At 40.8% G+C, this 16,430-nt stretch overlaps 1 protein-coding gene across 2 annotated transcripts in view; it reads right to left on the bottom strand.

Moving 5' to 3' along the window:
- Positions 1 to 2,659: 2,659 nt before the first annotated feature.
- Positions 2,660 to 16,430, bottom strand: part of MYLK4 (myosin light chain kinase family member 4) — a 96,691-nt gene continuing 82,920 nt past the window's right edge. For both annotated transcript variants that reach the window (XM_019542367.1, XM_019542373.1), the window contains exons 7-15: positions 15,087 to 15,180; positions 14,000 to 14,109; positions 12,457 to 12,598; positions 10,605 to 10,675; positions 9,737 to 9,865; positions 8,880 to 9,032; positions 8,258 to 8,336; positions 5,302 to 5,377; positions 2,660 to 3,075 (exon numbers count right to left, since the gene is read on the bottom strand). In XM_019542367.1, the coding sequence (XP_019397912.1) occupies positions 5,330 to 5,377; positions 8,258 to 8,336; positions 8,880 to 9,032; positions 9,737 to 9,865; positions 10,605 to 10,675; positions 12,457 to 12,598; positions 14,000 to 14,109; positions 15,087 to 15,180 (826 nt within the window). In that variant the 3' untranslated portion in view covers positions 2,660 to 3,075; positions 5,302 to 5,329. The remainder of the gene's footprint in view (positions 3,076 to 5,301; positions 5,378 to 8,257; positions 8,337 to 8,879; positions 9,033 to 9,736; positions 9,866 to 10,604; positions 10,676 to 12,456; positions 12,599 to 13,999; positions 14,110 to 15,086; positions 15,181 to 16,430) is intronic.

Raw genomic sequence — 16,430 nt, 5'->3', positions numbered from 1 at the left:
TTAACAGCCTGGGCTATCTCGTATCTTTAACCAGTGATGGAGATGCATTGGTAACAGTGCAAGAATGAGAAATGTAAAGAGAGAGACTAGCATGGACAACGTTTTAGCTGACCCTTATCTTATATCTGAGTGAAAGCCAAGTCCCTCTAGTATACTAATAGATCCATATTGGATCTGGCCCTGTATAGATGCATTAATGAAGGAGAGAATTCCTCTAAGATGAGACTAAAGTCAACCCTAATTCTTGTGTCTATGACGTCCAAAGAAAATTTAAGGCTGATGTTGACAGATGTGCTAGAATCCCCAAAGTGGGTGGGCATCTTGGGGTCCCATGGCTTTAGTGGTAGCCAGTGGAAGTATATAGCCACACCTGTGAAAACACAGGTGTGTACTTATCTGTGTGGGGGTACCAATATACTGCATCCTATAAAAGAGTGTAGTGGAGACCATGTTCTCTTAGAACATGGCTGACTTGGTGCAATTTATTTTCAACCCTTCTAACATGGGTTTATTTCTTAAAAGGCATCATTAAGCTCTTACTTATTACTCCAGTATTCATAGGTTCTTCATTTCCCACAAGCATCAAATACCATCAGTTCAACTTAATATTTACATAGATAGTAGTTCTAAGACTATAGGCACACAGTTACTTTAGTATAGGTATCAAGATTCAAAATTACATGCAACTTTTGCTTATACATCTAAAGAACATTAAGGTAAAGAAAGACATGTTACTGGCACTGAAATGTGTAGCAAAAATCTTATTATTCCAATTTTAGCCTGCTGTTTTCAGTATCATCACTGAGTTGTTTATGCAAGCAGCTAACAATATCAGGTCATCAGGATATTGGCATATCATATAAGTTCCAACTTTACAGAAAGGTGTTCTGTAGTTATCATACTTTGGGAAAGACCATTGAGAATGGTGATTAAAGCAAGCAGCTTGCTGCACCCTTTGAAAGATCACATCCTAGTTCCCTTGCTCAGATTTAATCAGTTCTTTCCCAGACCCATTTCCATTGATGATAGTGCAAGTTTATCTGTGTTAGAAGTAGGGATAAAGATGGAGACTGGGTGTATGACCTTGGACTTCGAACAGGAGGTAAGAAAGGGAGAGTGCTTTCTCTGCTTTCCTAAGAGCTTCCTTCATTTGGTTTGATAATGCTATATGCATGTGAGTAAATGCAACAGTCAATACAATACAATAGCATTCATTAGAAGCCCTAGTCTGCAGCATTCTCTCAGGTGAGTAATACTCTTCATTTGCTGGCAGAACTCAAAATATGTAACAAAATGGCTTCACAACTTTGGACAGAACTGGAGTTGTATGACTGTCAGTCTGATATCACATCTGTGATGTCCAATGAATATAAAGCATTAGACTCTCTTCTTTATATTTTATATTGAATGGACAAATGTATGACAAACATCTTATTGGGTGGGGATTACTGCCATTCAAATGCTGTTAACTTGGGCTGTCTCTGATGCCATTTACTATAATTATTTTCCATATTTTCCATTGGGTTCAAAGATATACCCTAACGTATTGTTTAATTAGAAACGGATTGGCCAAATAATTTCAAGCCACAGTGATATGTCAGATAATAATGATACTTGGCATTTATGTTGTCATTAAAGCCAAAAAGTACTACACAAAGGCGAGCCAGTATCACTACTTTACAGATGAGATATCTGAAGCTCAGATTGTTTTGGTGACTTGCCAAGGGTCACAAACGTTCCCAGTCCCCTTTGTGAGCTGTGAAGCACAATGAAGACATAAGAAAACTTGTTGAAAATTGTTGTCAAGTTTCAAAATCCAGTCCCCCCAGTCCAGGTTGTGATTGAGGACTGATTCTCCTCTCACTAATTTTACACTAATACCATTTAATTGACTTCACTAGAATTACGATGGTCACATTGGCATAAGTCCAAAGTAATGGAAGCAAAATAATTCTCTGTTGAAGTAAAGGGTGTAACTGGATGTATGCTCATGCATCCAATCTATGAGCAGACTGGAGAGTGTTTGGCACTGAGTGACAAAAATGATAAGGAGCCTGGGAAGCAAGACTTATTGAGGAAAGGCTGAAAGAACTAGGGTTATTTAATTAGGGGAAGAACAGATGAAGCGGGGACTTGATAATAGTTTTCAAATACCTGAAGGGTGATTATAGAGAGGATAGAGATGGGATTTTCTCTGTGGCCATAGGGGACAGGATTACAAACAATGGCCTCAAGCTGCAGCAGAGGAAATTTAGGTTGGAGATTACGAGGAACTTTCTGACTATGAGGGTGGTCAAACATGGAACAGGCTACCTTGAGAGGTGGTAGAATCTCTGTCCTTGGAAATGTTTACAAGCAGGTTATACACACACTTGGCTGGGATGGTTTAGTGAGGGACTGGGGCAGTTTCCCCTATCAATCTCCCCCCAGTTACATTGCTGGTTACATGCTAGAAAAAGATAAAGGTAATCCTTTAGACAGCCTACTCAAAAGAGATGTCTAAACACAGAGACAGCTTTGCTTTCATTTCACTGTTATTAGCTTAGTATAGCTTTAACTTTGGTGACTTAATCCTTATTCATACTAGTGTGAGAGCAGAAGAGGAGAATTAGATCTTGAATCTCCAGTATTGAAGTAACTGCTAGTCTTTTTTATTTTTAGGGTTCAATTTCAAATCAACCTCAGTTACAATTGCAATAAAATAATATTCTGCTTGGTGGGCTGAGATGAGAAAGAGCTATCAGAGCTTTAATCTCCCAAAAATCTCAAATAGGTAATTCAGGAAAGCAAGACAAGACAAGAGTTAATATAATTCTAAATCCGCACTAGGACAGTGGTCTCAGACAGAAATACATGGTGATTGAGCAGAAACACCTTTCTGTGAACTTTGATAGCAGCATGTCTCTTCTGAAAGCTGAATCAAGCAGCAGCAGCTCAGTAATGCTGGGACTTATCCTGCAGCTAAAGTGGTATTGGTCCACTTAGTAAAAGCCTCAAGTCATCACGGGGAGTGGAAGCACCAGAACTGCTGATATTTCCAAAACTCTTAGCAGCAGTAACCACACAGCAGCTTTTCTGCAACATAAAACCAGAATCAAGTTAATTCAGCAATATACATTTTGTAATTATTTGGTTAAATTCCCCAGGAAAACCACAAGCTGGTTTCTTTGTCTGCAAGGAAGACAGCACCACGCAGAATCTTTTTGCTTACAAAGGGCACTTCTTCCCCACTGCTGCTCACTGTGTAAAACATCATTTGATGCTTTTTGCAACATAAAAAAGGGAAAAGCCTGTTTTTTATTGGAGAAATGATACAGGGGGATTTTCATGAAATGTAACAACTCTCTTATTTTGCCCCTATTGTCATGATGACGCTTTTAAAGTAAATTAGTGTGTAAATATATTACTATGAATTCAATAAGGCAATCTAAATGTATGAACAATACTGTGAGCTGATGGGCAAAACCAAAACATGAACACAACTATCAATCCACTGACAGAGTAAACAGAAACTGATATTGATTTAGGGGGAAAAACTCCAAGCCCTATCTATTCCTGGAGGTTAGATTATAGCCAAGTTATAATTTTACAAAGTTTGAAAAAGTTTGTTATGCACTGCATTCCTTCTTTTAATGGATTAGCCATCACTAATCCAGATTACCTCACACTTGAATTTCCCTTACAGTTAATTGCAAGAAACAGTCTATTGCTTGCAGTAATACTTGTTTTTCAATGTGCGTTTGTTGCCCAGCTACTAGCCCTTAAATGAACATATAGGAGAAAACATTAGTCATCAATCCTTATGGACTGGTAAAACATTATGAAAAATACAAAATTGGTGATAGGTCCAAAACCTCATCTGCTTTTAACTGACATATATTCAGTGAGGCGAGTATTAATGCTGAGAATATAGGACAAACAAAGTCCCATATTTTTCTTCCAAACTTAGGTGTGGCTGCATTAACATACATTGAAATCATGTGTCTTTGGTAGTGAATGCAAGTGATGATAAAGGTAAATTAGCTTGTCCTGAGCTTTGTATTGCTGTGGCTAGACATCTTCCTGTACCCCAGGTACCTTGTTTAAAGTTAGCTTAGATATCTTGGTATGATATAGCACAACACAGCATTATAGACAGATCCCAAATCATAGTAGACTATTCCTACTTGACGTTTCAATCTCTGATTGATGATCCAAACAATGGCCAGCAAAAACACACACATCAATTATTTCATAACGTTGACTCTGTTTTAGCATGTGGATGATGATGATAAAAAAAATCCCCATGTAGTGAAAAGTGGTACCGTTTTTATTTTGCTATCTGTGGTGCAAAGCTAAAATGAAATGGTTATTATGGTGTATATCTTCTCTGTCTCATCTCATGACCCACAATTGGTCTTCCTCAGATGTGCCTCAAAAGTCCTTTGCATTAGTTCCCATGGTGCTTCAAAAGAGACACCAGTTCCTGTGGTGATTCATAAGAGGTGCTGTGGGAATTGCTGCAGTGGTTTGGGGGGTGGGGGTGGGAGAGGACATCCTGCCATCTGAGGTAGACAGATTTCAAAGCAGATGAGCAAATAGGCTGCAGCCAAACACTGGAGACAGAGAATGAGAGCAGACTTATGTCGCCCTCACCCCTTGGGGAGAGCTGACCATCCCAGTCTGAGAACCACTAATGGAGCGTTTGTTAATTAAAGGGCATAGATAGTAATACAGGGAAAAGGAATGAGAGAGAGATGGCTTGTAAGAACTATGCTGTTTGCTTCATTTTAGGGCCAGGTTCAGTGTAGCCTCAGATACAACAGCTTGGTTCTACTAAAGCCATACTAATTTATGCTGGTGTACCTCTCATTTTTTTATTGTTATTTTTCTAAAGAAATAACAGTGCAACCTCATTTTTATCCCTCTTTAAACCAAGCTTGTTCTATAAGAAACCAAAAGTTTTCAGTGTTGAACAGTTACTGAATAAACTCCTGCATCATCTCCAGCCCATGACAGTTTTCTCATGGACTTCTATTCAGTCAGGATTTGACCCACTGGATTTGCTGCTTATGTACAATTTTATATGTAGTCAAAGGCTGCCTCATCATTTATCCCCTGTTTCTCATGGTTGCAACAGACTTGCCCTACTGATTATGCCAGTATTTTCCAGGTGATGGTGACACTGCTTTTCAGAGTTGTGCCGGGGGTTGTGTTGGTGTGCTGACAGTATGAACAGTGATATGTTTTGGTTCTCCACAGATACCACAGATAAGCTTGTGCTTTTTACTACCGAGGGGAAAACTAAGACTTGAGACAAACCTTTCATTTGGCTGCCCTCTCAGAAAGGTCATTGATCCATGGGTGCTTGAGACTCTGAGCTGCAGTTAGCCTTCTCCTAGAGGAGGGGGAAAACCAGTGAAAGCATTAGTTGAAGGTCCACCTCTTCTTAACTCTGCTTAATGTAAAGGCAAAGCACTGCAACATCAGTAGTTTAAATAAAAGCACTTTTTAAAGCAGTGCAAGCACAGACACAAAATGCATAGGCAAGAACTTCCTTGGAATGCACACGGCTTCCCCGCCATATGACTGGCAGTGGAACTTATTCAGTCACATAGCATCCCATGCTTTCTGAAGCATGTGCCAAAACAGCCTGCTTTCCCAGATCCTTGCTACCAGAGGATCATGGGGAGGTATACTAGGGCCGTGCTTCTCAACCTTGTTTGACCCAAGGTACTTCTTGGAAAATGCCAGCTCTTAGCTTCCACTCATTTCTTGGCTACGGATAAACAATAGAGAAGTTCTGTTGCAAAGAATTCAGAAAGGCCAGAACAGGTCAGAGTGTTTTTGACACTATAGATCCCTTTTTGAAAAATCTGGGCTTATCTTTTGAATCATGTGTAGGTGTTTGCACACTTAACAGTGTTAATATTGTGCAGGGCCCTTAAAAGGATCTTATCATAGAATCGTAGAAAATTAAGGGTGGAAGGGACCTCAGGAGGTCTTTTAGTCCAAACCCCTGCTCAAAGCAGGACCATCCAAAAATATATCATGCCAGCCAAGGCTTTGTCTACCCAGGTCTTAAAAACCTCGAAGAATGGAGATTACGCAACCACTCTGGATAACCCATTCCAGTGCTTCACCATCTTCCTAGTGAGAGAGTTTTTCCTAATATCTAACCTTGCTGCAACTTGAGACTTGCTCCTTGTTCTGTTATCTGCCACCACTGAGAACAGTTTAGTTGCATCCTCTTTGGAACCACCTTTCAGGTAGCTGAAGGCTGCTATTAAATCCCCCTCCCAGTCTTTGCTTTTCCAAACTAAACAAGCCCAGTTCCCTCAGCCTCCCCTCATAAGTCACGTTTCCCAGCCCTATAATCATTTTTGTTGCTCTCCACTGGACTCTCCAAATTGTCCACACCCTTTCTATAGTGGGGGCCCAAAACTGGACACAGTACTCCTGAAGTGGCCACATCAGTGCCAAATAAAGGTGAATAATCACTTCCCTTGATCTGCTGGCAATGCTCCCACAGCCCAGTCTGCTGTTAGCCTTCTTGGTGACAAAGGCACACTGTTGGCTTGTATGCAGCTTATTGTCCACTGTAACCCCCACGTCCTTTTCTGCAGAGCTGCTGCTTAGCCAGTCAGTCCCCAGCCTGCTCTGGTGCATGGGATTGTTCTGTCCTAAGTGTAAGACTTTACACTTGTCCTTACTGACCCTCATGAGATTTCTTTTGGTCCAATTCTCCAATTTGTTTAGGTCTCTCTGAATCCTAGCCCTATTCTCTAGCATATTATCTACTACTCTACCCAGCGTGGTGTCATCCACAAACTTCCTGAGGGTGCTTTCCTTCCCATCTTCCAAACTGCCCTGGGACTGATTCCTGGCAAACTACACTTGATACTGACTCCCAATTAGACACTGAGCCATTGATTACTACCCTTTGAGCAAAACAATCCAGTCAGTTTTCTATCCACCTTGCAGTCCATTCATCCAACCTGTACTTCTTTAGCTTGCCTGTGAGAATGTTGTGGGAGACTGTATCAAAAGCCTTGCTAAAGTCGAAGTATATCAAGTCCACTGCTCTCCCCACATCCACAGAACTAGTCATCTCGTCATAGAAGGCAATCAGGTTGGTCAGGCATGATTTGCCCTTGGTAAATCCATGCTGACTGTTCCTCACCACCTTCTTCTCCTCCAAAAACTTAGAAATGGATTCTTAGAGGACCTGCTGCATCATTTTTCCAGGGACTGAAGTGAAACTGACCAGTCTGTAGTTGCTCAGATACTCCTTCTTCCCTTTCTTAAAGACGGGCACAATATTTGCCCTTTTCCAATCATCTGGGACCTGTCCCAATTGCCACAGGTTTTCAAATATAATGGCCAGAGGCTCTTCAATCACACTGGCTAATTCCCTAAGCACCCTCAGGTGCATTGCAGCCAGCCCCACGGACTTGTGCAAGTCCAGCTTTTCTAAATAGCCCCTAGCGGGTTCTTTCACCTCTGTCAACTGCTCACCTCCTCCCCACTGGGCTGGCTGTCTCCAAGGACACTGCAGTTGGGGGAAGCAGGGGTGGGGAACAAAAAGCCATTTACATTAAAAAATGTGGTCTACTTGGGATTCTAGGAGGTAAAAATGGTGTGAGTTGGATAGGGAAGCATGCCATTTGACAGGAGTTGACACGAGAATCTGGGTAATTCCTTTGTGTGCTTGAAAACTGGAAGAAACTGTCTTTGCACACGCCAGCGATTCACAGTCTTTTGTGTACTGTCTGTTATTTTGGTAACAAATTGATCTACTGAGCAACATACAGTAACCAGTACTTCTTCACACAGGCATACAAAGCCATTGAACATGCACTAATACGCACACCTGAAATAAAAAAGCAAAGCAAACAAATGCCAATGACAGGGCATGCTCAGTGGATGGGCAGATAAACATATATCCGGGTATGATTTGCACTGGGTTTGGATACTAATGTAAATTACACTGGGGCCAGGAAAAAAAACACATATGTAGGTATTCTGATTAATTTATGCTGCTAGAATATCACCCTTGATTCCTTTGGGGGTTATTCTCCAATAGGTTGGGTGAAGTTACTCAGTTTAAGGATTTATGTCATCTCTCCACTACTTTTCTTACACCAAAATAATGACAATTATACCAGGATAAAATGTTTTGTCTGACCATGCCTTCAAAAATAGAAGAGAATCTTAGAAGAACAACAAAATGAAGCAACAAAAAAGGCAAAGAACAAGAAAATTCAGATTCAAGGACCTGATTTTGGAGTGTGCAATGAGGTTTGTGGTTCAATAACCAAGGATGTTTTAAGGCAGAGGTTGCACTCATTCTCCAGCTAAGAGAAGGAGAGAATGTTAGTAAGTGGTGCATCTAAGACCTTACAATTCAACAGTTTTCATGGATGATGCTTGCTGCCTACCCTTTTGGCAATGGTGGTTGCTGATATATGATAACTGGGAGTGTTAAGTCTGGTGCTATAATAATAGTACATTACCACTATCTCAGAACACCAGTATGTATGAAATTTAACAGAGGACACCAGTGAAATTAACTTACTATAGTCTACTTGGGCATAAATCAGTGGTTCCCAACCTTTTTATTCCGCAACCCACTGCTAGGAGTGGAGTGTGGCTGTGGCCTAGGGGCAGCTCCCGGCATGGGGAGCAGCTTGTCTTTTGTGTATCTTGCTCCTGGCATTGCCCCCACGACCCTCGTTTGGGTTGCAACCCAGGGCTGGGAACTGCTGGCATAAATAATCACAGCGATTTGAAACTGTCACTGAGTCTGGTAGTGTAAGTGACAGAACATTTCTAGTGTATTGTAATATGATGAGATCAAATGTTCATTTGAAAGGCATGGAACTACAGGATTTGAGTACCATTTTTCCTTGATGAGAAGCTTTGAGATGAAATCTTTGGCATCTTCAGAGACTTCTTGAAATTCCTCTTCTTCAAACTCCCAATTACAAGCCAGGATATTGTTGAGAGTCTCATTGTCATCGTCACCCAGAAAAGGAGACAATCCACTGAGCCTGAAGTAAATACACATGGAATATAAAATAGACCATAATCCAAAACTGTACAACTATGCTATCTAGCTAGCTGATTTAAAGCAGTTAAATACTTGTCTGATTCCTCCTCCTCAGCTGTGTTCTTTGTTATTCTATCTGGGATTGTTTCATTGTAAATGGTTGTACTTTTATCATCTCACCATGTACTGTTGCCTAAGAAGGACTGCTCCTAAAAGATACAGTAATGAATATCTCCTACATGATGATGAATGTGCTCACAAATTACCCAGCATTTAGGATGCTAGGCAGGATTAGGCCTTAACCCATAATACCTTTGTTGCATTTGAATAAAACAGTTCTCCAAGGAAAGATTATTATGTATATTGGAAGAGCAAGAAATTGCTCTACGATCTGCATAGCAATTCTCTTCTCTGGGTTGCGGATTCCTATTGCAAGTCCTGATCTCATTTAGCATTCAGAATTTCTACCCATGTTAATGGAAATTCCTCACACAGAGTGAGCATAAGATATTCTCTAGAACTGTATAATGTGACAGAACTGAAAGGCAAATTGGAGTTTTCCATGAATTAGCCTTCAGAAGAGGATTGGAATTTTCAACACAGGTGCAGCTTTTGTGAATATTTGTGTTACACAATCAACTTTTGAAAGCTGATACAAATTAGAGAAGAAACAGTCTGTATGGTAGAGATGCAAGTATTACTTACAGCATATAGGCAATGACTCCTACACTCCACATGTCCGTGGGAAAGGAGACAAAGTCATAATTCACAACTTCAGGTGCAAGGAATTCTGGAGTTCCAAAGTTCACTTTAAGTTTTTCTCTTGGTTGATATCTAGGTAATGAAATGTTGAGAGAAAATAGTAATTCTGTCTCTAACTCAGTTTCTCTCACTGATGCCTAGAGCTTAATAGGATTCAGAAAACAACTGGACATACGGATGGAAAACAAGGATGGTAATTGTTACAAACAAACAAATGTTTAGCAAGCTGTAAAACTTCAGGGTACAAACCATTCTCTACATAAATAGGGTTTAGAAACAAAATTGGGTCTCTCAGATCCATGGGGCCAATGATCCAGCCCACATATAATGTCTTCAGGTCATTATAATAATTAATACTAGTATATGTTATTGATAATTGCCCACTACTGGTATCTTGCACCTTCTTTTAAAATATCTAGTACTGGAGGCAGATTTGGAGATAGGATACTAGACTAGACAGACCACTGGTTATGTCTATTCTATCTATGGCAGTGTTCAGATATGCATATAAGAACATAAGAAATGCCATACTGGGTCAGACTGATGTTCCATCTAGCCCAGTGTCCCGTCCCCAAGAGTGGAAGACATGATATATTATTCAAAAATGATCAAACATTGAAATGTTATTAATTTTATGTTCGTGTTAGAATCCACTTATCCCTAAGGGTGATTATTTTAAATGGCCTGCATCTGCCTTGTTTCAAAGGCAGTAGAAAGCTATAATGGATCAGACTGAGCCTTGCAAAGACATGTAATGCTTTTGATGTTTCATAATTTGTTTATTATACATAGCATGCTTACATGTACATACCTTCTGGCCAATCCAAAATCAATAATTTTTATTTGATAAGTAGCTCGATTCACACATAAGATATTCTCAGGCTGTCAGGAGAAGAGAGGAAACTTGCATGAGGAATGAAAGTGCAAACTGGGCTTTTGGTACTATGCTAGAATGAAAAAAATCCTACTGCAAAACATAAAGTCAGCCTCTCAGCTTTGGGCAGGTTTCTCTTTATGGAGAGTCTCATTTGCAATCGTATGGTATTAGAGGCTGTAGCAGGCTGCACCAACACTACTTTTTTCTTCTCCACAGCTTTTCCGTTTGACATAATACAGCAGTTTAGATAAAGAACTCATTAGCAGAGGTTGGGAAGCTTCCACAGTAAGATTCAGGATGTTGGCTTTGTGACTTTATAGCCCTTCATGAGCTAACATTGGATTTTTTAAAAATGATTTTGCTATGCTTTTGAAGTTTATCTTTTAGCTCTACATTTCATTGCTGTTCTGGGAACAACTGTGTGACCCAACATAGATACATTACATTAGTCACATCAGTTTGTCACTCGATTCAGATATTTACCCAAAGGTTAGGCTTGCAAGCTAAAATCCCTGTATTTCAACAGGGTTAAATTCAGCTCTCATTTTCACTGGCATAAATGCATTAGCTTCAATAGAATTACTGTGGGCTTAGAGCAACTGAGCAGAATTTGGCTTGCTGTCTTTCAAGTGTAAAGTTCTAAATTGTAGTCTTATGTTTCCTTCCAAGCAAATTTATAGCTATCCTGTCTTGTTGCTCATTGAGTCCTGTTTGAAAGAAAACAGCCCTAAACACTTAAAACATTAGTAAGCCTTTGTTGCCATCACAAATTCACTTTGCATTTTGGATTTTGAAAAACCATATGTCCTGTACTGGAGTTTTGGAGGCCCTGATGAGCCACTTCAATTTTACAGACTTCCTGCCATAAACTCATTAGTCATAGACAGCAAGACTGTATGGAATTGCCATTGATGGCCATTATGTAACTGGAGGGTTTCTGCTGAGAACTCCCTGAATGTAACTGTGCCTCTTTTCCAGCATTCCTAACTCTACGCCAAAACTGAGCAGCTCCAAGAAAAGAATTTAAAGCTGCAAAAAGGCCTCACCCTTGTCTGGCCATAAAACGTTTTATGCCTAAAAGGGCTGTCTGACTGTCTTACTAACAGTTTTTGCTGCTTTATTGTGGCAGATGTCTGTGTGCTTATAGTGCAATCAAATAAATCCTGCAGAGGATTCCTGGGATGCACATTTCATGCTGCCTGACCCCGACCCTGGGCATGCCTGGAGTGGAGACCCCATAGCAAGTTCACCTAGCTTGCAGAGGTATGCCCCAAAGCTGTTGTTTCACAGGGTCAGGCCCCTGAAGCCCCAGAAGCAGCAGGGGCCAGACCCTATGGGATATTGGCAACAACCACACCTGCCAAATGGATTAGCTGTAAGAGGACAACAGTTTCTCAGTTGTCTCAGTTTCCTTATTGGTAAACACTATTACTCCTCATTTTATCAATGTCATTGAGAAATAATGTGAAATAATTCATGTTTGTATAGTGCCTTGAGATCCACAGATGAAAGGTGATATAGAGACATGATTGTAGCTGCTGACTTGCTGCAAAAGTCCTCCTCAGAAAGCTCATACTAGCGTGATCTGCCCCTGATTCTGATCTCATTTATACTGGAATGATTCAACTGGAGTCAATGCAATTAAAATAAATGTACACAGATTTGAAAGAGATGAGAGATCACGATATGGGGCTCATTATCATCTATGTTGTGGGAGTCTATAGAGCCCCAGTAGCCTTCATTAAGTGCATTTCTGTGGTAGAGGCCAAGTAATCATGTTTTGTACCTTTAAATCTAAATGAAGAATGTACATCTGATGCATGTGCTGAATGCCTTCACAGATCTGTTTTATGAATGAGATAGTATCCAGTTCTGTCAGATTGCAGTTTTCATCAAGAATTCGGTCAAATAATTCTCCTCCTTCCACGCTGCCAAGAGAAAAATAGTAGAACAGTGAGTGAGTCCAAGTTGGCTTTCAGGGAATCTACCTGCTTTGATCCACCTAACTGACATTAGTTCCAAGTCTAGGCTTGATTCTCTGCTGCGTTCATGGCCATGTCTACAAACTAATCTTTCTGTGCTCAAGTATGTTGTGTTGCTCTGGATGGACTGCTTTTTGAATCAGATGCAGTGTAGCAAGATCTTGAACTGTTTCAGGTGGGCTAGTTGATGCCACTGATTGACAGGACCTGGGGGACATGACTACACTGCTAACATATCCAAAAGAATCTCACAGGGGGATAGTACAGTGTGCTTGAGGATACCACTCTGGAGCATGGTTAGTTTGCAGTGGAGACAGAAGTGCAATGACATGGGTGGGTAGCCAGGGCAGCTGCTATCTGCATGGGCAGCAGCGATTTCCAGTCACCCTCACATGGTTGGCATGGTTGTATGGTTGCAACAGCAGCCATTTTTTCTGTCCTCTCTCCCACCAAAGTCAGTGCCCAAAGCAGCTACTCTGGTTGCCTCACCTTAGTTATGTCACTGTTTGTCCTATGCTGCTTTGAGCCAGGGAAATCAATGAAGTCATATTAGTCTCATGTGGCAGAGAATCAATGTCCTGAATAGATATCCAAGCTTCCCCAGGATCCTCCAGGTTCTGTGTCCTATGTCATATTATATGGGAGCTTGTATTTATTCCTTGTTTTAACTGTACTATATATGAAGTATGCAAGCCAAATCCAGAGGTGAACCTAAGGCTGAGGAAGCTAAGACATGTCAAAGTCAATATAATGTACACCTTGTCCCAACCTCCTCCATGTGCATGATACAACAGCTTTAGCTTCCTCTAAGACAAGCTGCTCCAGATTCTCCTGTGCCTTGAGGCTGATTTGCGTCTAAGCCCACCTCTAAGCTGGCTGTAATGACCGTTAAGTCAGCCTAGGCACCCAATGCAAGGGTACTGCTCGTCAGTAAAGGGTTGGCTTTATTTCTTGCTCCATTGCAAGGCTCCTTTTCATTTGCCTCACATAAACTGGAGATTTTCCAAGAGGTCTGTTTCATGGATGACAGAATAACACCTAATGGAAATTACAGAGGCTACATCACATGACTGTCATCTAAATACTCTCTCTGTGGAGTATCAGGCAATGGTGTAATGGGTAGACATGTCTTAAATCATGAGGAAAGTGGAGCACTGTTCAAAAAATTAGCAAATATATACTATGGAAAACCGTTTCTTAAATCCTATTCCTGTGACTTGTGAAATATTTCATATGTCCTTTCTACCTCAGAGAAGCTCCATCTCTAGTTTCACCGAAAATATATGTGGAAAACTGAAATCTTGAGACAAGGTACAAGGTCAGAAAGAGAGGGAAAGAGACACATACTATTCCATGACCAGAACAATGTCGTTTTTGGATTCGAAGGCATCATACAGCTGGATAAGGTTCACGTGGTTCAGCTGGTTCATGACATTGATTTCATTCTTAACCTCATCCTGTGAAAAGTAAGGAATATATTATACCTGTGGCATTTATAAAACAGAGCTAACAAATTGGGGTAAGGTCAATGTTTGAATTGGAGTGATGTGGATAAGTACATCATACTTATTCTCACCACTGCCCCATGTCCACCAACCCTGGCATTTTTTCTCTGGCTGTTCCTGCCACCAGAAGAATCTTCACAGATTTACAGATTTTGGAAGCCAGAAGAGAAGAATATTAGATCATCTGGTTTGATTTCCTGTATAACACAGGAAATCAAATATTCATTCATTCAAATATAGTGGTAGGGCATTCAGAGTGATACTCAGTGAGGAGAGGAAGCTTTGGGTGTCACTGGCAGTCACCTCATGCTAGTGTGGGGAATGGGGAAAGGCAGGCACCATCAGTGACACTGTGGCAGGCAGTAATAGCCTTTTGTGCCATGAATACAAGACTCAGAAGTGCCATACATAGGTCAAGACAAATCCCTCTCAATTCTTGTGAACTGGCAAATAGACCCCAGACTATCTTTGTTATCAAAATCCAGAAAAATGAATCCCCCTATCTGCATTGCTTTACTGAGGGAATGTGCTAAGCTGAAAGCTGGTAAACACTCTCACTTTTTAAAATGTTGCTAATAAGATTGATAGAGGGGTGGGGGAGTTGAAGATACGAAAAATGAGTACTAAAAAAAAATACTGAAAAAATGAAAGAAAAGGTTGGTGATGGCATAATTTCAAGGAAAGGGAAACAAATAGACAAGCTAACTGTAACCTAGTCCATCAAACAGAGATGATGGCTTGTGGACCATGCAGTCAATGCACACATTTTAGTAGGTTAGCGCATTGTGCTAATAATACTGATGTTGCAGGTTTGATCACAGGTTGGAATAAGGTGATCTCTTGAAGTCCCTTCCAGCCTTACTTCTCTGTTTGAAGCCCTGAGTGGCGATATATTGGAGAAGGAAATGTTCACATTACAGGATACCTACCTTTTCCTTAGACCCTCTGGCTTTTATAATTTTTGCTGCTAACTGGAGACCAGTTGCCTTTTCTTCACATTTGTGCACCTGACCAAATCTCCCTCTAGGGAAAAAAAAAAGAAAACCCTCAGCTTCTGGTAAAAACAATTAGAGCTTGCATTTAGCATGTAGTATGAATTTTATATACTTAAAGTTATCACTTGGCCTAGGTAGGTGACTCCCAATGAACCTTCCATATTCTATTTGAATCTTTGGATCGTTATCTGATTTTAGAAATAACACTTGCTACATTTAAGTATATGAAGCTCACACACAGTTTTTATTTAGGAACTTCTTTACATTATTTGACTCAGTAACATTCACTCCATAATTATGAACCCATACAAAGCCCCAAGCTGGTGTATTCAAAACAGCTGCTTATGTCAGGAGAACAATTTCACCCTAAATATCAAATTTCTCTCATATAACATGTTCCCAAATATAACATGTACCCTATTTTTAGAACACCCCAAGAAGGGGAAAAAATTACCTTGGAGTACAGGTAAGCTGGGGTCTCTGGGGTTGGGAGCTGTGCACTGGGGTTGGGGGCTGTTGGCTGTACTGGGGCTAGGGACTGCACACTGAGGCTGCAGCCATGCACTGGGACTGGGGGTTGCACGATGTGGCAGGGGCCACATACCATGGCCTCATCCAGTACACTGGAGCTGGGGCTCTCCAGTAGGACCCAACCCAGCATGTTGGCTTTGGGGCAGCACTCTGGCTCCTGAGCCATTTGCCAGGTCTAGGGCCATGTGCTGGGTAAGACATGGCACACATCCAGCCATGGATCATGCCCCCCCCTCCCGTGCTGTCCTGATCTAGTGTGTAGTTGGAGAAGGAGGCTCTCCACGGGTTTGGAAATTTGGTGGCAGGGGGGAAGAGGGAAGGTGAGAGTGATAACAGCATGAACTGCCATGGCTTCTAGCTGCCACTGGTTTCCCCCTTACCGCCTCTGCCCCCCCCAAAAATTTCTGGACCTGTGGGCAGCCCTTTTCCTTGTATCCCAGTTTTCCCAACTGTTTTTTGGGGAAAATACAGGTTATATGTGAAAAAATATGGTATGCTATTCCTCCTCTAAATGACTATATTCTTGGTTGTTTCCTTCTATAAATTATCTTTAAAAATAGAAATATATTTGTGTTACATCATCTTCAGATACTCTTTCAATTTAGGAGGCAATAGATAAAGGCAGAACCTACTGTTCTAAACCAATATAGTGAAAAGTCCAAAATATTGCATTATCATTACTGTAATGACTGGATTTTATTGGACAACATTGATAAACGGCAATAAAATATATACACTATATTGTAT

Source organism: Crocodylus porosus, unplaced genomic scaffold (assembly GCF_001723895.1).
Source record: "Crocodylus porosus isolate Cpor-Errol unplaced genomic scaffold, CroPor_comp1, whole genome shotgun sequence".
NCBI classification, from domain to species: Eukaryota; Metazoa; Chordata; order Crocodylia; family Crocodylidae; genus Crocodylus; species Crocodylus porosus.
Note: the sequence above shows the minus strand (reverse complement) of the source record. Positions and strands in the feature narration are given on the sequence as shown.